Source organism: Peromyscus californicus, unplaced genomic scaffold, assembly GCF_007827085.1.
Source record: "Peromyscus californicus insignis strain IS unplaced genomic scaffold, ASM782708v3 Scaffold_8__1_contigs__length_139910024, whole genome shotgun sequence".
In the NCBI taxonomy this organism is placed as follows: Eukaryota; Metazoa; Chordata; class Mammalia; order Rodentia; family Cricetidae; genus Peromyscus; species Peromyscus californicus.
Genome location: NW_026294606.1, coordinates 139,748,896 through 139,773,617, shown reverse-complemented (window position 1 = coordinate 139,773,617; position 24,722 = coordinate 139,748,896). Strand labels below are relative to the sequence as shown.

Sequence of the window (24,722 nt, the reverse complement as noted above, 5' to 3'; positions counted from 1 at the left end):
CCTAACCTTGAGCTACTTGCTTAAAGCCAGTGCTACAGACAACTCAGGCCTGCCCTGCTGAACAAGGCCCCTGCCTGTAAAGTCAACACACATGGTTGGAGCTTAAGGAAGCTAGAGCCAAGGCTTGACTAGGCTCAAGCGGGAACATGTGGCTGGATTCAAGCTCTTAGGCAGAACTTGTGGCTATGCTTGCTCTCTCTCTTTCTCTCTCTCTCTCTCTCTGGATTCACACCTTGGACACTAGGTGGCTGTTTTGAAATTCCCTCAGATTTGTACTGTTCTACATGGACTTGGTAAGTCACTTAACATATCAGATATTTTAAAGGAAACTATTTAAAAGAGAATGTTTTCCCACATTAAAAAAAATGGGTTTTCTGTGTACACTGGAAGAAAATTGGCTTTGTTTGCAATTTTAGGCAGTCCGACAATGGAACAACTATATGAGAAGATTAATGTTGATCAAATTATGCAGTTTATTACTATGCTTATCCTCATTTTACTATTTAAAAAGATAGTCAATTTAAGTGCCAGGGTGACAACTTTAGGAAAACTTGTTAAACCTGTAAAAATTCAGACAGAAGAAATTAACAGTGAAGTTGCTTCAAGATTGGATCATAAGGTTACAGAAAGAAAGCCTGTTTTCACACAGTCACCCTTAATTTGTCCAGTAACCGTACAGCAGTTGCCTGATCAAATGACTACACAAAATATTTGGGCTCCAATTGAAATGTTAGATTTACGAAGGTTTAAGGACGCAATAGTATCGTATGGCATGCATTCCCCATATGTAAAGCAAATGTTGAACTCTTGGTCAACATATAATAGGATTGTACCACAGGTCTGGCGGGAGCTGGCACAAGCCGTTCTTGAACCCAGTCAAAGGCTTCAGTGGCTAACTTGGTTCAAGGATGAAACTAAAAACATAGAAAAACAATGGAGGGATAAATGAATACAAGTCTGCCACGATCAGCTTATTGGAGGTCAATATGCTTCAGCACAAACACACAAATCCAAACCCTAATTTTATGTTAAAACTAAGTCATTTACAAAGGTTATACAAGGCCCAAAAGAATCTTTCACAGATTTTTTACAAAGACTGGCTTCAGCAGTAAAGAAATGGTCCCGGATTCAGAAGCTAGTAAGATAATAATTGAATCTTTGGCCTTTGAGAAAGCGAATACAGCATTCAAAAGAAAATCAGGCCGTTAAAGGCAAGATCTGCACCTTTGGAAAATTCGATTAGAGACACCGTTAATGTTGAAGCTCATGAGCATGATGATATGTGGGTAGGAGAAGCAATTTCAAAAGGTTTGAGGAATGTTAGATGTTTTGGATGTGGAAAGCAAGGACATTTGAAAAGGGACTGTAAACAGGTCATTCCTAGAAACAATGTTTCTTCAAGGAACAATGGCAACAGAATGCCCCTTCATTCTGGAGTATGCAGAAGGTGTGGGAAGAGAAAACACTGAACCAATGAGTGTAGATCAACAAGGGACAGACAGCGTAATCCTTTGCCTCAGTCTTCGGGAAACTCCCAGAGGGGCCTCAGACAGGCACCCACAGCAAATCCAGTTCAAACCTTTCCTGCAGTCATAGAGGGAACCCCTACTCAGAGCAATTAAATAACCAAATACCTATTGGAATAAATCAGGATGATGAAATAGAGAGAATAGAAAATTCAGGAGAAAACATAAAGAAAAATTTTTGGCAAACTTCTATTAATGAACAAAGACCAAAATTATCAATAAAAATAAATGGTGTTTTGTTGTCTGGTCTGGTAGCTGCAGGTGCGGATGTTACCATAATTGCACCAGAATTTTGGCATCCACCTTGGCCCCTTCAGGAGGTAAACGTTCAATTGTTAGGAATTGGGACGTTATCTTGGGTGAAACAGAGTGCAAGATGGCTCGAATGTATAGGTCCAGAAGGACAGAGAGAAAAATTAAAACCATATGTGGCTAACATAGCTATGAACCTGTGGAGTCGAGACTTGTTGCAACAATGGAATATTCAGATTAACATCCCTCCAATCTCAGAAACAAATCATAAACTAGCACATGTTTCTGAGAGAAATATTAGAAGGCATTATTCTGAGTGGCCACCAGGCATCCATATTATACAAGAACAGGGTACAACAACTGATGATCTCCCAAAGACACCAACAGTTCTACCTTTAAAATGGTTAACAGACAAGCCTGTATGGGTCCAGCAATGGCCTTTAACAACAGAGAAACTACAGGCTTTAGAAGAGCTGGTAAAAGAACAGTTAAAAGCTCAGCATACTGAAGAATCAACCAGCCCTTGGAATTCTCCTGTATTTGTTACTAAAAAGAAATCTGGTAAATGGAGAATGGTAACAGACCTTAGAGCAATTAACAAAGTAATTCAGCCAATGGGCTCTCTACAATATGGAATTCCTTTACCTACTCTGTTACCAAAAGGATGGCCTCTCATAGTTATTGATTTAAAAGACTGTTTCTTTTCAATACCCTTACAGGCAAAAGACAGAGAAAGTTTGCTTTCACAGTGCCTACTTATAATAATTCTCAACCGTTTAAAAGATTTCAATGGAGGGTCCTCCCACAGGGAATGTTGAATAGCCCAACTCTGTGCCAATATTTTGTACAACAGCCATTGGAAGTGATATGTAAAAACTTTCCTAAATCTATAATTTGTCATTATATGGATGATATGTTATTAGCTGTCTCAGATGCAGATACTTTAGAAAAAATGTTTCAAGAAGTAAAGAAAATTTTGCATTGCTGGGGATTACAAATTGCACCTGAAAAGATACAAAGAGGAGATTCTATTAATTGTTTAGGATATAAAATAGAGCTACAAAAATTAGACCCCAAAAGGTGCAAATTAGGAGAGATAGACTACAGACTCTTAATGACTTTCAAAGATTATTTGGAGATATTTCTCATCTACGAACTATTGTTGGGGTAAAAAATGATGAACTGCATAATTTGTTCAAAACCTTAGAAGGTGACAAGGACGTAAATAGTCCAAGAGAATTATCACCTGAAGCTGAGAAAGAATTGGCCTTGGTAGAAAAGAAAGTACATGAAGGGCACGTGGATCATATTAATCCAAAACTGGATTACAATTTTGGTTATTTTACCTTCTAGGCAGTCTCCTACAAGAATATTAATGCAGAGGAAAGATATTATATTGGAATGGATATTTTTACCAAATAAACCAAATAAAAAATTAAAAACTTATGTGGAAAAAATCTCTGACTTGATTTGGAAAGGAAAATTGAGACTTCATCAATTAGCAGGAATAGACCCAGCAGAAATTGTCGAACCTTTAACTAAGGAGGACATTGAAAAATTATGGACAGAAAGTGAACCTTGGCAAAGAGCTTGCAGCAAGTATTTGGGAGAAATTAACAGCAAATATCCCAAAAGCGATAGAATTGATCTTATAAAGAGAGCTGATTGGATCTTGCCTCGAATTGTACGGGAAAAACCCATATCTGGAGCTCGTACATTTTATACAGATGCCAACAAACAAAGAAAGGCAGGTTACAAATAAGAAAACTTAAGTAAAGTGGTTCAAAGTCCTTATAATTCAGTTCAAAAATCAGAATTGTATGCTATTCTGTTGGTATTAATGGATTTTTCAGAACCTCTCAACATAGTAACTGACTCTCAATATGCTGAAAGAGTAGTACTACATTTTTAGACTGAAGAATTTATTCCTGATGCTTCAGAATTAACTTCACTATTTATTCAATTACAAGATACAATCAGGAAAAGGAGTCATCCTTTATATAAAACTCACATTCGATCCCATACTGGTCTGCCAGGCCCTCTAGCACAAAGCAATAATGAGATTGATAAACTATTGATAGGAAATGTGCTGGAAGACTCAGAATTTCATAAAAAACATCATGTCAATAGTAAAGGTTTAAAAAAGGATTTTTCCATAACCTGGCAACAAGCCAAAGAAATAGTAAAGAAATGTCCTACTTGTTCCTTCTACAATCAAACACCATTACCAGCAGGATGTAACCCAAAGGGTACTCAAAGGAATGAAATCTGGCAGATGGACGTGTTTCACTTTGCAGAATTTGGAAAATTGAAATATGTACACCACACTATCGATACTTATTCAGGATTTCAATGGGCAACTGCTTTGAGTTCTGAAAAAGCTGATTCTGTAATCGCTCATTTGCTAGAAGTTATAGCCATCATGGGTATACCTACACAAGTCAAAACTGACAATGCTCCATCATATGTCTTTGTTAAAATGAAACAGTTTTTTGCTTACTACAATATAAAGCATATTACAGGCATACCACATAATCCTACAGGTCAAGCAGCAATAGAAAGATCAAACAGAACTCTAAAGGATATGCTAAATAAACAGAAAGGGATAACAAAAACCCCAAAAAATAGACTACATAATGCTCTATTAACTTTGAATTTTCTTGAGGCCAATGAGAAAAGAACAACAGCTGCAGAGAGACATTGGATAATAGAAAAAACTACAGAATTAAATCAGCCTATATACTTTAAGGATGTGCTGACCACAGAATGGAAACCAGGGTATGTGTTACATTGGGGAAAAGGTTTTGCTTTTGTTTCTACAGGAGAAGATAAGCTGTGGGTACCATCAAAATTGATAAAGGTTCCATTTGAACAAGAGAAACCTCTTAATTAGAGGAGGTGATAGTTCATCAACCAGCATGAACATCCAATTTAAACTAATTTATACCAGTAACCATGCCTTTTAATTTAATCAGATAATAACTTGCCAAAAAGGAACATCCCCAAAATTAGTCTTGGGGAAAGGTTTTTGTTTTTGTCCTTTAGGAGAATGAAGGTTAAGGAATCTGAAGAACACTGGACAAATGAGACAACTGAAGAAAAGGGACAAATCATCTATCCCAGGAAACAGAGTGAAACGGTGTATGGGTATATATTATCTAAAAAACTTTTATGTCTTCCTACATATTTGTTTCTGCTTTTCTCTAAAGATTTAACACTACTGGCCTTCTAATAGTCCCAGTTCAATTAAAATTTAAAGCTGACTTTGGAGTTGGAGAATGACTCTCTCCTTCTTTAAACTCAAGCATGTTGTTAAAAGGAAAATGCAAACTCCCTGTATCATGCCAGAATAAAAGAGCCATCTTCTGCTATGGGACAAGAGAAAAGCCAAATTAATTAAGGGACTATTCTATTACTAATCTCAACTCTTTGATTCTATTCTGATTCTTTAAACTTTTCTTAAAGTATGAATTTTATATCAAAATTTACAAGATATATATATATATATATATATATATATATATATATATATATATTTTAAACTTTGTTAAGATATGAATGGTCATATAGAGTACTAACTAATTCTAGAAAAAAGGCTTCAATTAGCTGCATATATATGTCTTTGTGTTTGAGTCTCTTATCAGTTTTCTGCAGGAAATCACCGCCAGGCCTAACATCAACTGAAGTCTTCAGGAAGAAGATGGGGCCCCAAAACAACAACAATTCCATGTGGACAATAATAATAATATCACTAAGCTGACAAACATCATCTACAGATCAGCTTTGAACTACAAGGTGCTCAGAGCAATTTTGAGATGGCTAGCTGAGATGATCCAGTCTCAAAGACTACTTGAATAAGGACTTGAGATAAACCCTGAACTTTGCCATTATACACAGACTGGATAATGAAGGATATAGTTACCTTTCCTAGAATTCGAAAATTAACCTAAAATTTTTCTTTCACGAGAAAGATAACTTTGCCCATACCCAGCAGGAAGCAATTTTAAGAATACGATGTCCAAATTCCCAAAGAAGTGGTGTGGGGCAGGTGGTTTTTTGGTCTTTTTAATGGGTTTTGGGTCTGGAATAATTTTCATTGTTTAGGGAGGTTGGTTACAAGTTGTTGTCAAGGGTTAGGAAAAAGGCTAAGCTAAGGAGATTAGATTTAAGGTTCTTGTTTAAAAAAAAAAGGAAGGAAGAAAAGAAAAGAAGAAAAAGACAATTACTAGTTTTAAATACTTTACATTGGATTGGATTGTTTTATATTGTATACAAATTATATATATTGAAATTGATATTGTTAAAAAATGCTATATGTATATTTCTAAATGTACTTATACCGTTCATTTAACAATGCAATTTTCTGATCCTTGAATGTTATTATTACCAACTATTAGGATATAAAGAAATGAAAGTTAGTAGTTAGACTTTAAAACAGAATTTGTAGTCATATTAGATATGTTTTAAAAATTGAGCAGATATATTTTAGACAGGTCATCTTCAAACCCTTCAGAGATCTACAGAATATGGCATTTAAAATGTTTTAATAACTCAGAAAATTTTTCTTTTTTGAGATATGTCGGCTCCTGGGAGAACCAATCTACTTCAGAGAAAATATGGGCATTGAAGAAACTGCATATGGAGTTAACTTTCATTGTGGCAAGAGTTAGCCACTGGACAACAAATATCCTCGAATCAACAGGACAAAATGGACAGACAGGACATGAAACAAAGGACTACTGATTCTTGCCAAAACAAGTGTGGTTATGGCTTTATCAAAAGGCATCTTCTGAGGCCAGGACAATATGGCACCATCCCTGAAGTGGCCTTCGCAATTCGGAAAAGGTACAGTGCCCTTTTCTTCAAAGGCAGCTGAACAGGCAGTGGGCCGATGGCTTCTGATGTGCAATGGAACAGCAGCTGAAACAGTTATTCTTGAAGAGTAACTAAGCTCACACCTTTCAGTAGTAGACTGGCATTTGATAGAGTGATGTGGAGAACAACGGGATGTTGAGATGAAGTCACATATACACAGCCAAGAAGAATGGACAGATGAATTAAAAAACCATCAACAATTTCCAGAATTTAAATCCTGAATCATGACATGACACTAGTGGAATTCAGGTGTTTCTGGTACATGGACTGCTCTCACCCAATGTGAACATCCTACTTCACAAATGAGTCTGTCAGATATGCTAAGCCTATAGGCTGAAGATGATGCCCCAGCACTGTGGAGAAACCTCAGGTGACTGTCCAGGCAGCTGGCTGTTTCTGTCAACTCACAAATTTTTTGAAAGTTGCTTGCATGTACTTCCTGTTTTTATTTTTGTTAGCTAATATTATTTCCTTCTTGGGTCTCTGAGGGTGTTGAAGATTAGTTAGTTATAGTTGAAGGTTAGTTAGCTATAGTTGAAGATTAATTAGGATAGAAAGTGAATTAGGTACATTTTGGACTTACCAAAATAGGATAGATAATGAAATTATTTTCTCTGAATTTGTCAAATAAAAATGGACTAGACATTCTTTAGACATTTATTACTTATAGATATTGTATATAGTTATTGTACTTTTGTATATAGTTTTTCTTTTGTTAGTTATAACCTTTTTCTTTTTTTTCTTTTTATTAAAATAGAAAAGGGGAAATGTGGTATTTTACTTGTACTGAAATGTGATTTTAATTGTATGCTAATAAATAAAGTTGCCCAGGGGTCAAAGCTATTAGAGCCATAGCAAGAGCATGGCGGTGGTGGCGCATGCCTTTAATTCCAGCACTTGGTAGACAGAGCTAGGTAGATCTCTGTGTGTAAAAAGATACAGCCAACATTGGAGACACACGCCTTTAATCTCAATCCCAACCATAAGACCTGGAAGTCTTCACAGACAGGCAGTGACAAGGCATGGGTTTACAACCAATGAGAAGGCAGAACCGAAAGTCTTTTTAAAGACAAACACACAGGAAGTAGCTTCCTTTTCGGAGAGCTCTCCGCTGAAGCAGGAAGGGTAAGGCTCTTAGCTCTGACCTCTTGACTTTCTTCTCTGAATCGGCTCTGTGTTTCTTACTTAATAAGACGGTTAGTTATATCTACAAAAACCTTTACAATTGATGGTTGCTGGAGATATGTTTGTTGGTTCTTTACTTGTAGCTAGCAGAGCATCTCCTGTTCTTTCTAATGTCAATGCAGATATGGTGGACATCAGAAATCTTACTGAACAGCAAACATTGGCTATTAACACTTCGTCTGATAGACTAGCAAATTGCTGTGAAATTGTTAATAATTTTTACATGTGGTTCCAATAGGCACTGTGTATGCCTCAAGGAACAGGGAATGGAATGCAATGAGCATAGTATTTTAAAAAAAAGCCTTTTAGATATGTAAAGAGAGCTTAGTCAGGAACCCTAGTACATCTAAGGCTGTACCTGATAACCAGAACCCAGAGATAATACTCACTCAAGATAACCAGACACAGTCCTAGAACCCAGTGATGCCCACTGGACAGCATATAAGCAGTTACCAAGAGCAATGCTCTGCTCTGCACATGTGGAGAGACATCACCTTGATCAGCCCTGTAGCTAGCGTATCTCCCCCAATATCCTGACCCTTGAATCAGACTTCTGTTAGAGACTGGACATGACCTTAAGCTAAGATACATCACATAGGGGAGCAGCCTTGGCAAAATAGGCTTAAAATCTTAGAAATTTAGAGTGTGAACTTTGTGTGACGAACCTTAGCATGATAAAATATAACCTTTGTTTTACTTACTATGCATATCTGTCTTCTTGCTCACAAAAGGTAGGATCACTTTCCTATGACTGATGATTGATGTAAATCTGAATCAGAGTGAGGAAAGGAAAACTTTTACAAATCAAATTCAAGATCACAGATTTTTAAAGAAATAATGTATGATTTGTGTTATACACCTAAAGCAACTTGTTTTGCTCTAATTACTTGAGTGACAAGCATTTTTGAAAACAAATATATCCCCATTTTTATGTGTACGTTTGTATGTTCAAGAGAATGTCTCCCATGTGTATACAGATGACACACCAGAAAAGAGAATGTCTTATCTCCTGAACCTGGAGTACAATTGGTTATGAGCCTCCCAATTTGGATGCTGGGATCTGAATTCAGGTCATCCCCAAGAAGAATAAGTGCTGAGCTACCTATCAAGCCCTGTAATATTTTTTTAACCAATAATCTGAAAATCTTTCACAGATTAACAACAACAACAAAACCTAAATAAATAAAGAAGCAAATCATCCTTGGAAACATGGTGCATCAATATTAAGATGTTGTATATAGTCAATCTGCAGCATAAATTGAATATAATCCAAAGACAATGCCCAACAATTTGTAACAGGAAAGCTGATTCCAAAGCTACATGCAAATTGGAAATACTCAGAATGCTCAATAGGATTATGAAAAAATAGTACACAATGTGACTTCTATATTTACCACAAAAGCTAGAATAATCCAGAATGTATATAATATTTGTGAAAAAATAAAGGGAATGGAGAGAAAAAGCCAAGAACAAAGCACAAAACTATAGTCAACATTTAACCAAAAAGCCAAAGGAAACTCAGCCAAGAAAACAAATGTGATCTTGACCAATGTTACCCTGCTACCTATGGTTCTATGTGTATAGAAATTAAATAAACCAGACTTCACAACTTCCACAAAATTAATTCAAAGTGCCCCTTAAACTGTTATGTTTCTGACCCTCCAGCTACAGATAATCCTTTCAGAGAGAACCCATGCCCTAGAGCCCTCTCTGCAAATGGAGGTGAGCTCCTCCAGAGCCTACTGTGGCTCTAAAGCCCCTCATGCCCCTTGTGGTTTGAGGCAAACCCAGCCCCAATGATACCCAATCACAAAACAATGTAGAAGAATAATTAATGTCTGCTTCCTGCCACATGGATTATGGCAAAAATATGGAATATGACCTATCCACCTGCCCAACACCATGCAAACCTGGGATACCTTTGGAGCTCAGAAACTACTTTTGTCCCCATGAACTGAACTTCACAGAATAATACCATGGTGGCTGGCAGTAGCAGAAAGTTAAAAGCATTCTAATCATGTATTACTGAAGGATGAACCCCATTCCTCCTTTCTACCAGTTTCTATACTATCTGGAACATTTATAAGACAAACCTGAAAGTGGAAAGCAATGTTCAGGACTTCTAGAAACCAGGCCTTCTGTTTTCCAAACTATCTTCCCACTGCACACCAAAAGCAATACCTGTGTGTGCACACTGGACAGTGATATTATAAGCACCATAGCCTCCCATGCCAGGGTAGCAGAGCCTCCCCTTCCCAGGGAATACACACTCAGCAAGACTCAGAGGCCAAAGTTCACTGCCCAGGTCACCACAGGGACCAAGAGAACCATATTCTGGCTAATGGTCTATCCCAGTCCCAGCTGCTGAGACTCTGACAGCTCAGCTAACCTGCTCTTCCTGGTCAGGGGACAGTGGCCCCCACCTTCACCACGGCATGGCTTGTGGTCTTCCTTACAGCTCCCTACAGCAGAACCAGAGGAGAATCCTGGAAAGAACCTATAAGCTACCTCCCACTGGTGCTTCTGATTGCTAAGCCTTCCTAGAGTCTCTCATTCACTGGTATCATACAGCTTGGCCTCAGGAAATTACCAGTTACCCTATTGGGTGAGAAGAGATCAAATGACTCATACAGCATAGGCTTTCCCAGCTCTGTCCTTCCACCCTAGGATTAGAGTGGCCTAGTCTGGGAAATTTGTAGTTTAGTAGAATCTTCTGTTCTCCCAGAGCACTTACTATTCCTCTTTCAAGGCACAGGGTCCTTTGTGTGCACATTCCATTACACACTCAGCTTCTGTAGTCTGAAGGTTTCCTGTGTCCTGCCCAGTCCTGTAGCTGCTCAGACCCAAGTAAACACACAGAGGCTTATATTATTTACAAGTTGTATAGTCTATGGCAGGCCTCTTGCTAGATAGTTCTGATATCTTAAATTAACCCATAACTATTAATCATATTGCTACATGTTCCGTGACTTTACCTGTGTGCTGTTCTCTGGACGGTGGCATGGCGTCTCTCTCTCTACACCCTGCCTTTCCCTTTCTTGTCTCTCCCCTTTCTTGCCTGCCTCTAAGCTACCTTGCCATAGGCCAAAGCAGTTTATTTATTAACCAATGGGAACAACATATATTCACAGCATAAAGATATCCCCCAGCAAACTTCCAGTGCATTCAGCCCTTTGCTTCATAGATGAGAGGTCCTGCAGTCAAACACAGGTTACATTCAAACAGTAACTGTTGTTAAAACAAAAAGAGGCCATGGATTACAACACAATGAAGGGTCACTGGGAGGGCTTAAAGGCAGGAAAAAAGATAATGGAAATGATGTAATTATAATCCAAAAAAAATCATGTTAAAAAGTTGAAATAGGCTTTATGGCCATGTGCTCCAAAGATTAGGGATTTGTATGAGAGCACACCAAGTACTACTCAAGCCATTTCTCTTAGGGTGTACATCTTAAATCTCAGTCATGTCAGGCAGGGACACACCATTTTATCAAGTTCTTCTATTTTCTTTTAACTAGTGTTAACTACAGTAATTTGGTTTCATAAAAGTTCAGTTCTTCAGCCAGATTCTTGATTGCCTGGTCTCTGAACCTGAGAAATGGCTAGTCAGGACATTTATTCACCATCTAAAACTGATTACCTCACTACTCATAATTAACGTTAACTACTGTCAAAACAGGAAAGCTTTTACCCTCCTTCCTGCCTCTCCCTTTCAATGCTATTACTACACCTGTTTTACAGTTGGTCAGTGAACCCAATTCTTACACAGATCCCTCTTCATTTGCAAGTTCACAATAAAAGTCAGAGAAGTTGAATGACAATCATTCACTGGTCTATGTTTCCTTCTTACTGACAAGTCAAGGCCCAGCATGGAAGGAGTTGCAGGACTGTCTTTCCAGCACTGGGCAGCAAAGTCAGGATTAAATGTTCAAAGCAATTCTCAATTACATAGTGTGAGGCAAGTCTGAGTTACAGGAGAAATTATCTAAACTAGTGGCTCTCAACCTTCCTAATAGTGTGAACCTTTAATACAGTTCCTCATGTTGTGGTGACCACCCCCTAACAATAAAATTATTTTCACTGTTACTTCATAACTATAATTTTGCTATTGTTAGGAACTGTAATATAAATATCTGTGTTTTCTAGTGGTCTTAGACCACTCCTATGATAGGATCATTTGATCCCCCAAAAGGGAGCCTTGAACCCCCAAATTGGGAACCACTGCTCTAAATTGATATAAATAAATAAATAAATACATAAATAAATAAATAGCACTTGAGAAAAAAAATGGAATGAAATTCTTAATAACATGGAAACATTAGAAAATAGAAACAAATAGAGATTAGAGCAATAATGAAAAATTATTTAAAGAAAATGAAACCAATAATAGACTCTAAAATGATAAACATATTTGGAAGAACACTTAGCTATACTGACTTTGAAACAGACTAGGCACTTCCCTGGTAGGGAGAATGCCATTAATAAGATATTGTATGACTTTGTCTCATGTAAAATGTTAGCCACTGAGTGCTGTAAGCTGACACAGAGTTACAGCCAACGGCCTGTGTCTCAAACCTCTGAGCTGACTTAACTGTGTCAATCAGGACTGCAGATATCTGCATAGGAGAGTTCCCTAATTAGAAACTGAATACTGAGTAGTTCAAATTATCCTTCCTAAATTGTATACCCACCAATTCTGTCTGTTCATTCACATGGAAGGAATTAATACAAGGAATTAAATTACACAGAAAATCACTCACCCTGCCCCAGCAGGTCCTCCTTTATGATGGAGACCCCTGAAGCTCACTGCCTTAAACTTCAGTCTGTGATCTAGCAATTGTCTAGTCTGTTTCTCCCTGCAGTGTACATAGTACACTATTCCTCCTCCTCTGGTATGAAGGGAGAATCTATGTACCACACACAAGTCCTTTCTTGTTACTGCAATGGACAGTCCACTATGTGACTCAAACCGGTAATTTTAGAACTGAGTAGTGCTACAGACCTGTAAACCAAAAATTCAGGGTGGTTAGTCAGAGGGATAGCAAGGGCAATGCCCTGTGTGGCTACAGACAAGGTTCAAGTTCACCTCAATCAACATAGGAGACTGCTTTTCAAAAAGACTGGAGATGCAACTGTTCTTGAATTAATGCCTTCATGGCACACCAGGACTTAATGTTGGTTGTGACCCTGTAATGGCCCCTTGAGCAGCATGCCAGACACCTGTTCTTTGCTGTGGGGAGGGGACCTTTTGTCTGGTAGTAAATCAGGATTGTCTCCTTTGTTATGCAAATTGTAGCTTATCATACTAATCTCTAACAGGCATGTTAACATACTACTTATCTTTGGAGTATTTAGGAGGCAGCCCTCCCTTAGCTAAATTCTACTTTATGTGACTTAAATGTCTCCTAAGAATTGGTAAATCCTTACAACATCAATTCTATTACCATCAATTCTACTCTTCCACATCACAGTTTAGCAGTGGAGTGCTACTCTACACAGGAGACACGGCTTACAATCTCCACAGAATTAACTCCAGATGGATCCTAATCCTAAATGTTAAATGTTAAAACTGCAGAACTTTTGGAAGATACTGGTTGTAGTGGGTAGCCATTCCAGGTTTGATCTGGAAGTTCCAACCCCCATTGAGACTTCGGCAACTGTCACACCTACAAGGCGGGGCCAAGGGAGGTGCCTGGGGACCCGAGATCTGGATGGGGGGGACCCTGGATAGTGGAGGTGGACCAAGCAGAGCTCCAGAGAACACCGCTGGACTGTGATACACCTTCCCCAGACCCCGAGACCTACCTATCCCTTAATTTGTAAGTTACGCCATTAAATAAATCTCCTTTTAACTACGTGGAGTGGCCTTAATAATTACACCAATAACTGATGAGACCAGGGCTCTCCAAGTTTGGCAAATCTGCCTGCCATAGTGACAATACAAGCACACAGTCGCCGGCATTTCACAGTGACGTCAACAAGGATATTTCTATGGACAGTCCAGCTCCCAGTGCCCTGCACAGATGCAGCCCATGAAGTGAAGTTACTTAGAGGCTGCCACCCCAGCCCAGGGAGTTGCAAGGACCACTCTGAACTCAGCTTCGGGCAGCTGGATCCCACCCAGCCAGGGAAGGACCCACCACACCGACTCCCGCGGCTCAGACAGTCACTCCTCCCTTCCTGGGAACAGCAGTCCGTCGCTCACCATGACCAGCCACTCCTCCCTGCCTGGGGACTACAGCCCCTCACTCACCATGGTGTAGCAGACAAGCTTGCCTACACTCTCAGCACAGGGAAGCCCACAGCACAGCACACGGGCCAACTTCCGACTTCCTCAGCAGAGTTGAGTCCGGTGCACGGAAGAACCCTCCCATCTGACTGGTGGGTATGCTGGAGGCTCTGATTGGCTAGTGAGGCCTGAGTGACAGGACCATTTGAGTTGAAGAGACACAACCCAGAGCTTACCAGCCCTGGTTTCCACACCAGCACATACCTATCCCACATTGGCTGGAGATTTCAGCCAAATTCAACAGCAAGTCTCTGGGTAATCGGAACCAATGAATTCCGTTTTTAAATGAAGTACACAAATTCAGAAGGAAACTAATCAGACAATATTGCACAAGAAGAAACAGGGTATCTCAAGAACACTATAAATAAAGTCCACAGCAACACTGGGACTAATAAGCACAGCCCGATGTGTGAAAAGAACTGGGTTCTCAGGATCTGAAGCAACCCCTCCCCAAAGGCCCTGTCCACAGACCTTTACCAGCTCTCCCAGGTGTATTCCTAGTTTTAGAGAAGGAGCTTTGTTTTTGCTCTATACTTCAGAGACTTAGGGAAAGCTCTTGAGACCTGGGCAGGTTGCCAAGCTCAGAGAGACCTATTCTCTCTAGTATCCTCTAGAAGATCTTCACTTTGAGTTTGACAGTTAGGTGTAAAATCCATTTGGAGTTAACTTCATGGAAGTTGTAAATGGCATCTGATGTACTGAGTAGCACTTCACTTCGAAGCTTTGATATTCAAGAGTAGAATTGGTGATATATAGGATTGACAAATACTTAGGAGACAGTAAATCACACAATGGATAATTTACCTAAGGGAGAGCTGCCTCTAAAATACCCCAAAGGTAAGTAGTATGTTAGTCAGGCCTGTTAGAGATTAGGAAGCTAGTGGGTAAAAGATTGTTCTCTTTTAATGAATACTGTTATTGGTCACATATCTGTGGTTAAAACAGCTAATGGGATACTTATCCACACAGAGGATACAGAGACCCTCTGTGTATAGATCTCTCTGTAGTAAGCTGGAGCACCATAATTTTAAGAAGGATTTTTTAGTTGTGTTGTATTGGATTCTTTACACATTAATTTGATGATGTTTTGTTATGTGTTTGCTGTCTGTTTGTATCAGTTACATACATCCATTAAAAACCAAAAGCATGGTTATAGTAGTGATGCCTTGTACTATATAAAGACTGCCTTGTGTTATTTCTAAGGTTTAGTTTAACAGATTGTACCTAGGAAATATAAATTTATTACATTATATTATACAGTTTCAATTCAACTTTCTTTGATTTAACTGTTGCTTAGCACTATCTTAAGAAAAAAATTGACACCTTCCTATGATCAGCTGTGCCTGATTACAAAGAATGACCACCAACAGGTTTGCTGACTGTTGATATTCCACCATAGAAGGAGGTATCCCCTCCTTCTGAGTATACAGCCTCATTCCCAGGCAACTATAAGCAATTCAGCCCTAATGACATGTGATCTTGTGGTTTGGGGAAGAAGCTAGAGTACATAGACTGGGAAAGACTTGGGATTCTGCATTTGCACCTATGAGAAAGCCATCTTTTAAAGTGGGAATTTACCTTGAGTGCTATCAGGCTTACCTCCTATGTACACTGAGAAACAAAATGTAATGCTAATGTATATGAGCAGTGGAAGAATAGAGAGGTGAGCTCTACATATGCAGATATGGGAGAGCCATTGTAGATACTATGTGGAGACATTGCTGTGTGGCTGTTTTTGGTTATCTGCCTTAGAGTTTCTACTGCTGTGAAGAGACACCATGACTACAGCAACTCTTATAAAGGAAAATATTTCATTGGGGCTGATTTACAGTTTCAAAGGGTTTAGTCCATTACTGTCAAGGCAGGCAGCATGGTGGTATGCAGTCACACACTGTACCAGAGAAAGAGCTGAGAGTTCTACATCCAGATCAGCAGGCAGCAGAAAGTGACTGCGACACACTTCCTCCAAGGCCACACCTACTTCAACAAGTCCACACCTCCTAGTAGTGCCACTTCCTATGAGACTATGTGTTAGGGTCCAAGAAAAGCCCCAAAGAAAGACCAATAGTCACATATGCAATTTAGTAAGAGCATTTATTTCCAGCATGTTGGGGTGGCAAATAGTGACCCCAAAGAGAGGTCACAAGCTCCTTTTAAGTGGAGTTAGGGGAATTCCAAGGAGGAGAGATTAATCTGGTACTGATTGGTGGAGGAAAGATTAGTCTGGGAGCTGATTGGTTGGAGGCTATAAGTGGTTAGGGGCTTGTTGATGGGAGGGTAGGAAAAGCTATCTTTAGGTAGCAGAAGGCTGGGGGGGCACCTGCTGACCCAGCAGAGAGGCTTCTTTGGGTTGCCTGCTGAGCCAGCAGAAGACTGTGGGGTGGCAGCTGATTGGTTGCCCCTGAGTTGTGGTCTTCCCAAGAACTGTTTGCTCATCTCCAGTCAGTTCCAGTAAACTGAAACAAAGGCCTGGTCACTGGCAGGGCTATTAGAAACCTGTCATGGCTCTGGTCTGACTCCCCAGCTCTCTCACTACGGGGACCATTTTTATTCAAACCACAATAGTATTCAAACTTCTGTAAGTATCCCCTCAACTATACTCAGTAACTAAGCTCAGTAAACTCATTGGTTCCCAGGGTGGACTTTGGTGAAATTGTCATTTGCATTGTCATTTGGACTTATGGAATGGGACAGACATTGCTTTGTCCCCCTCCACCAAGGAGAAAATTCTCACAACAGATCATCAATATATTTGTGAATGTTCATATGTCTTGTGGTATTAGAAAAAAGAATCAGTACATAAAAGAACATGTTAGAAGAATGTAAATATGGAAATGGCCTTAGATACATGAAGATGATGATGACTGGATGGTTCCAGAATAAAGAAGACTAGAAATGTTTTGCAAGTTATAAAGGTCTGAGTGAACTGTTTAAGGTACATAAACAATGATATTTAGAGATAATATATTATATTAATGTTGGCAAGGTCAGATAGCAACTATTTCAAGGACTGGCTAAAATATATATCAAACACATTTATTGAGTTATGTCTGGCTACTGAAATATTATCCAGTAGTTAAAAGTACCAAACTGGTGTAAAACTGATTTTCCTTGGTGTTTAATAATCATTCTTGGAGGCTATTCTAGTGTGGTCAGAGGCACTAAAAGGGAGAATATTTCTCCCCTGTAGTTGGAGTTTTTTCCAGGCCCATCAGACCCACAGCCACTCAGACCCAAATAAACACATAGACACTTATATTATTTAAACTGTTTGGCCAAATGGCTCAGGCTTCTTATTATCTAGTTCTTATATCTTAAATTAACCCATTTCTATTAATCTATGAGTTGCCATGTGGCTTGTGGCTTACTGGTACCTTTCATCTTGCTTCTCATGGCAGCAGCTAACAGCATCTCCCGACTTGGCCTTCCACTTCCCACAATCCTCTTTTCTGCTGATTCTTCCTATACTAAACTTCCTGCCTGGCTACTGGCCAATCAGCATTTTATTTATCAATCAATCATAGTAACACATTTCCACAGCATACATAAAGACATCCACAGCACTCCCCTCTCCCTACAAGGCCAATGAGGTCCCTGGGGACTAAGGCCATCGATCATTTGCTGTCTTGTTGAAGGAAGTCATAGAGACCCAATTCAATGAATTTGAAACATTGTCTAGTCTACAAAAAGGAGGGTCAATGTGGAAAAGATTTCCTCAAGGTTTCAAAGGAACCCACTGCACATAAAAAAAAGCCTTTGACTTATCTTCACATTGATGGACAACTGGTAAAAAGAAAAGCTGTAAGAGGCTGAGTTTCCTCTCAAGCCAAAGTGACTCCCGAGGTCTAGTTGCTCAGCTGGGCTTGACAGCACAGAAAGAAAAATTAACTTTCACCACCTGAAGAGTCTTCAGCACTCAGTAGGAAAGTTTAACCAAAGGCTAAGAGAATTGGTAACAATCCAATGTATTGTATTCCACAGACATTAGATGTGAGTCTACATGAAATGTATAATATTTTCTTCTTGATATAATGATTTTGCCCAGATGTGAGACATCAGGCCTTGGCTCACTGAACACCTGGCCACAATCAAGAAAGACAGGATCATGATTGTTTCAACCCTCAAATTAAATGATGGCTAAATAACTCTTCTCTCTCTATCCAGAAACCATATGGGAAGAGCATCATGTTGACTTTTGGCTGATAAAACAGGTATGAAATGCTGTGAAAGCTGATTGTGGGATCATCACTCTGGAGACCAACCACAGAGGTCAAAGGGAAACATCTAATAGATGACTGCTGTTTTGAGCTCATCAAGGATGTCCATATTTGAGAGTTTGGACTTTACAAGAGGCCCTCTACAAGGGTATCCCAATACTGACACCTGGTACCCCAAATTCAGCTGGAAGAAGCAAGACTGGTCATCACCCTAATCCCATAATGGCAGCTAGAATTACCTCTTCAGAGAGAGGTGGGATAAGAACTGGAAGTAGAAATTGACTAGGCAGTTTTGGGTAAAAAGACCCCAAAGAAAAGTAGCCAGTTGCTTTCTTGACTAAAAGTCATAAGTGTCACTGGGACTCTTTGCAGTTTCATCCTTGCCAGAGGCCAAAAATTCCAGAAATGTTTTGGGATCTCTGATCTCGGGGGTTAAGTAATTCTGGGGACTGTAGGAAGGAGAAAAAGTTAAAAGTAGTAAAGAAGGCCCATTAAGGGGAAAAGGCCCTTGTCCAAGAATAGAAACTCTGTCCTGGGTGCAGAACAAACATTTCAATAAGGACAGGTCAATCTCCTGGCCGAGGAACCTGGTCTGTGGAACCCAAGAAATGTTTACTCAGGACATTTTTAGATCACCTATAATCGATTAACTGATTGCACATTGGTAATCCCAACTGCAGTCAAATCTGGTAAACTTTCAAGCTCCTTTCTGCCCTTCCCTTTCTGTACTGTGACCGTAACAGCTTATAATGTGTGGACAATGTGAATTCCCATTCCTAGACAAGCACCTCTGCATTGCCATGCCATAATAAAAGCCCAGGCTGTATTAGCACACTCATTCCCCTGTCTGTTTTTCCTTCTCACTGACCAGTCAAGGCCCAGCCTGGAATGACTGACATCCTTGGGGTTGGAGGCAGTGAAAAGATGGTGGAAATGATGTAATTATAATCCCAAGAAATTTGTTTAAAAGTTGAAAGAGACTTTATGGCCACGTGCTCCAGAGACTAGGGATTTGTATTAGAGGACACCAAGTATTATTCATGCCTTTTCTATTAGGATGTTCATCTTTTTTTTTTACATTTTTGAATGTTGATTTATTACTCAAAGAACTGAATTTGGAGACAGAGAGGAAACATGCTTTATCTACATATTTTTGAAAACCCTATCCATGGGAAAGAAAGCCAGCATCAGTTTCCAGCAGGTGGGACATTCTCATGGAGGCACTGCAAGGCCAGGTCTGTCCACTTCATCTCCTGTTCTTTCACACACTCTGTGGTGTCACCGTTGTCCTGCTCAGGCTCTGGAAGCTCATCCTCATATGGCAGCTTGTCTTCCCGCCAAGCATCATCAATCAAATCCAAGATCTTTCCATCTCGTTGTACCTTGCCGTCCATTTTCCTGCAGCTTTGGTCTCGTCAATTCCACAGAGTGCACATTGGCTTTCCGGCTCCACCCTTCCTAGGATGTACATCTTAAACCTGGAAAATACAGTCCTATTAGGCAGGGACACACCATTTTACCCAGAACTTCTATTTTGGTTGAGCTAGTGTAACTACAGTAATTTGGTTTTATAAAAGCTCAGTTCTTTATCCAGATTCTTGATTGCCTGGTCTCTTGCCAGTCAGAAAATGTATTGATCATCTAAAATTATTTCAGTACTCATTGTGGTGGTATTGTGTTCCCCAAAATGTTGTGTACCCTAATAAACTTATCTGGGGTCAGAGAACAGAAAAGCCACTAGATACTTAGGATAGGCAGTGGTAGGTGGCACACGCCTTTAATCCTAGCATTCCAGAGGCAGAAATCCATGTGTTCAAGGATACAGCCAAGCATGGTGACTCACACCTTTAATCCCAGAAAGCAAGCTTTTAATCCCAGGGAGTGATTGCAGAAAGCGGAAAGGTATATAAGGCGTAAGGACCAGAAACTAGAAGCATTTGGCTAGTTAAGATTTCAGGCTTTGGAGCAGCAGTTCAGCTGAGAGCCATTCGGATATGAGGACTCAGAGGCTTCCAGTCTGAGGAAATAGGATCAGCAAAGGAACTGGCGAGAACTTTTAAGATTCGTGCTACAACTCATTGCTAATGTCAACTACTGTCACAGCAGGAAAGCATTCACCCTCCTTCTTGGCCCTCCCTCTCTATGCTGTGACTACACCTTTTGGTCAGTGAACTCAATTCTTACACAGGTCCCTACTCATTTATAAGTTCCCAATAGAAAGCCAGAGAAGTTAGAAGACACTCATTCACTGGTCTATTTTTCCTTCTCACTGATCAGTGAAAGCCCATCTGGGAGGATTTGCATGACTATCTTCCCAACAGCACTTGAGAAAATTGGAAAGAAATTCTTGATGACTGAGGAACACTGGAGAATAAAAACAAATAAGAGAATACAGCAATGGTGCAATGATGCATTTCAAGAAAATCAAATTAAAAAGTGAAATTCACAATTGATAAATATATAAAGATAAATGTAATTGAAAAAAAACACATAGGTGTATTGACTTTGCAAAAGAGTAAACCATTCCCTGGTAGAGAGAATGGCATTCATAAGGTACTATTTGACCTTGCCCTTATGTGCAATGTTAGCTGCTGAGATCTGTAACCTGACACACATAACTACAGCCAATGGCCTATATCTCAACCCTCTGAACTGACTTAACTGTGCCAACCAGGATTGAACATATCTGCAAAGGAAAGGCCCCTAGTTAGAAATTTGATATTCACTGGCTCAAGCTAACCTCCCCAAATTCTACACCCACCACTCTGCCCTGCCTTCATTCACATGACATGAATTAATACTTGTGTAACATGATTCTTAAAAGGTCTTATAATAAAAAACCCAGAGCCAAATATTAGGGTGAAAGGTGAAAGATCAGAGAGGCAGACCAGCAAGCCACTAGTTCTTACCCCTGTGAAATCCTCTGCCTAAAGAGAGCAAGCTCCTCTCTCCACTCCACCTTATCACTTCCTCTCTCCTCCCAGCTCTATCACTTCTTGTCTGTCTGTACAGACCTCCAGACCTTTATGGTTAACTAGTGGCTAGCTCTTCCTTCTGATTTTCAGGCAAGTTTTATTTGTTAGAGCACAAATAAAATATCACCACATAAATGCTAGGAAATTATAAAATCACTCATCCTGCCTCAATCAAATCTTTTTTCCTAATGGTGACTCCAGAAGCTAGTTGCCTATCCTATTTCCCCCTACAGCATACACAATAAACTATTCCTCTTATTCTGGTCTGAAGACAAAAACCATGCTCCACACACAAATCCTTTTCCTGTTACTGCAATGGACAGTTGACTACATAACTCAAATGGGTAATTTTAAAACTCAGTGGTGGTACAGTCCTTTAATTTAAGAATTTAGTTGGTTTAATAAATAGGACAGTAAGGTCATTGCCATGGGGAGCAATAGACTGGGATCAAGGCTACCTGAGTCAACATAGGTGAGCTTGTCTCAGAAACATTTTCCAAAAGGCTGAAAGTACAGCTGTCCTAGAATTAATATGCCTTTTCAGGAAGAAATCACTCTACACACTTAAGAGATTAATAAACAAAAATACCTTTAATAACTGTGCATCCAGCTCCGGCTAATGCTAAAAGAGGAGCCTATCTAGAACAGATTTTGCATTCCATATATGATATCATTCTTAAGCCTTTTTTTGGATCAGGGCCCAGGTTATACTTTAAACAATTTAAATAGGGAGAGGAAAATGAAAGTCTAACCACTTAGATGAAGATTTATACAGAACAATCTATCTTGTAGATTATACATTATGATCTATATTTAAAGGCCATATCAATACCTTTAAAAATGTATCATTGCTTTTAATTCTAACACATACAAAGGGCAGAGAACACAAATACAGAAAACATGAAGGAAAAGTCACCTATCAGTACTATGAATGCTGTTCTTAGATGAACAGTCCTACTGAGCTATTCTAATCTCAGAATAAGTCTGCTTTTTGCCTTTGAGCATGCTGACTCAGAGAAAGGCAATAGTTGCTTCCATGCAGGACCAGAAGAAGTTCATTTTAAATAGCCTGGCCTGCTCTCTGTCTCAGGGCTGTGACATCACTGTAGAGAATTCCATTTTTTAAGCTTTATTTTTGTTTTATGTATATGGATGTCTGCCTGCCAAGTGTCTGTGTGCAATACCTGAAGAGTCCAGAAGAGGGCATCAGATTCCTAGGGACTGGAATTAACAGGAGGTGGTTAGCTACCAGGTGGTTTCTGGGAACAAAACCTGGGGCTTCTGTAACAATACCCAGTGCTCTTTAACTGTTAAGCTATCTAACTAGCCGCTTTTTTTTATTTAAAATTTATTTTCATTAAAATGTATTATATCACTTTCTCCCTTCTTTGTCCACTCATCATCCCTTCCCAAATTCTTCCCTTCCAGTTTCTTCTTTGTTTAGCATATATGATTAAGTATGTACAAATATATGAATAAAACTTGCTGAGTCTATTTCTGTTGGTTGTGTGTATATAGTTTCATGGGATGAGCACATTGCATTAGATATACAATTAGGGAGCTCATCCTTGCCGGAGGCTAATTCTCCTACCTACAGGAGAATTCCACTCTTTAATGAGCAACAAGAGTCTAACCCCAAACCCACCTAGGCTGCCTGAGACAGGAAATATCAAGAATAGAAAACCTGAGGTGCAAAAACCTCAGCTAACACTTGTTGGTGCCATGGCCCTGAAGTTCTGGAGCTGCAGGGAAGACTATGAACACTGTCCTGAATTAATCACAGTCTCCCTTGGTTCTATGGGCCTCCCACCATACCCCATTGATCATTCTCACCTTAGATGACTTTGAAATCCTGAAATTCCTACCTCCTATTTGTAAGTACCATGGTTACAGGCCTGTGCCACCATGCCTGGCTGAGGTGGCTTCAACTTCACTTAGTGATACATTAGAATGACAGGATGAGTAAGATTAGCACTTACACTTAACTGAATTAAAAATCCCTGTGAGTATGGGTTTCGTTATCTGGAGAATAAGGACAGAACTCTGCCCAGGATCCTTTATGAGTTATAACAGACTGAATGATAAAGAAAAATAATATTGCTAATAGTTGGAAGACAGTGGAATTTAAAGCAGGAGGGTTGCTCTTGATGGGAGCCTCCTTCTGTTATTAGGAGTTAGGACCAAAGCCTGTGTCCTGACTCTCCTAAACAACTAGGCTCAGCCACTCATCCTGAATAAGCCAACTAAAAACCCAACCAGTTGTGACAAGCCCACCTATAATGCAGGCTCTCTGGAGGCGAAGTGGGTAGATCTCTCTGATGTCCCAGGACAGCCTAGTCTATATAGTGAATTCCAGGCCAGCCAGGAATTCATAGTAAGACTATTCTTTAAAAAGGAAAAAGAAAAGAATAGAATAGAAAAGAAAAGAAGCAAATTCTTAATGAAAACTGAAAGCATGATTTTTATTCAGTTTGACTATTTTGGGAAAGTGATGGAAATGTAAGGTAAGTAATCCATCCTTGAGTCCTAACAGGTTTAGATAAAAGGTAAATTATATGCAAGACTAAGTAATCTAATGAATCCATATAATGAATTTTTACCATCTCTAAAACCCTCTCCCATTCTCAGCTTCTGTCTCTCCTGAAAGATGGTGAGATAAGGAGTAAATGTTTCTTCAGTAGAGACATTCTCATCTGGAGGATTCAGTCTTTTCCCACAGTGAGATTCCCAGGGAAATTAGAATTTCATAGGTTCCACTGTTTCACTAGTTGTTAGCCAAAGGCAGAGATATAAATGTCTCTTTAAAATATCCTTATTCCTACCAGGCAGGCAGGTTATAGAGATTGACACAGTGGGAACTGAGGAGCTTTAAGGTCCAAGTGGGGACCACAAAGTGGAGGCCTGCAGGTTGCTGACTCTGAAAACTACATATAGTGCCAAGAAAATGAAAGAGTAGAAGACCTGGTTGGGGCTGACCCACCACAAGTGAGTTGATACAGAGAGCACAGTAGGAGCCAGTATGTCCTCAGGTACACCCCAAGCATTGCTGTCTGGTCATTTGGTCCTCTGGCTTTCACACCCAAAGCTCCCTCCCTAAGAGTTCCTCCATACTCCACAATTCTTTGTAAATATCTGATTACCCAGGCTTAGAGTGACTTCTGTTTAAGTCTCAAGGTCTCCTGACAATCTGGGTGCCATCTGGAGTCACCATCACTCCAGACTCCTAACAGAGTTTTGCAGGATTCAGGGAAGCAGAATACCATCACGGTCAAACAACTCAGTTTCATGCTTGCAAGTTCATTTTTCTCTCCTTCCAGGGGGCACAAACTCTTCTTCACCATATTGAATACCTTCATAGGGTTTCTCTCCACTAGGACTTCTTTTTTTGCCTACAAGGATAATTG

General features: G+C 39.6%; 2 protein-coding genes across 4 annotated transcripts in view; both read right to left on the bottom strand.

Moving 5' to 3' along the window:
- Positions 1–14,203, bottom strand: part of LOC128103465 (zinc finger protein 120-like) — an 89,169-nt gene extending 74,966 nt beyond the window's left edge. Inside the window, exons 1-2 of one of the 3 annotated variants that reach the window (XM_052727886.1) lie at positions 14,091–14,203; positions 8,540–8,607 (exon numbers count right to left, since the gene is read on the bottom strand). Coding sequence is in view for 1 of the 3 variants with exons in the window: in XM_052727885.1 (XP_052583845.1) it covers positions 14,091–14,093 (3 nt within the window). In the remaining 2 variants the exon portion in view is untranslated. The remainder of the gene's footprint in view (positions 1–8,539; positions 8,608–14,090) is intronic. The other 2 variants (XM_052727885.1, XM_052727884.1) reach the window with 2 other exon arrangements.
- Positions 14,204–19,217: 5,014 nt separating this feature from the next.
- On the bottom strand, positions 19,218–19,737 carry LOC128104673 (anaphase-promoting complex subunit 13-like). Its single transcript, XM_052729641.1, has one exon. It carries the CDS (start codon positions 19,735–19,737, stop codon positions 19,531–19,533), a length of 207 nt encoding a protein of 68 aa, XP_052585601.1. The 3' UTR covers positions 19,218–19,530.
- Positions 19,738–24,722: the final 4,985 nt, after the last annotated feature.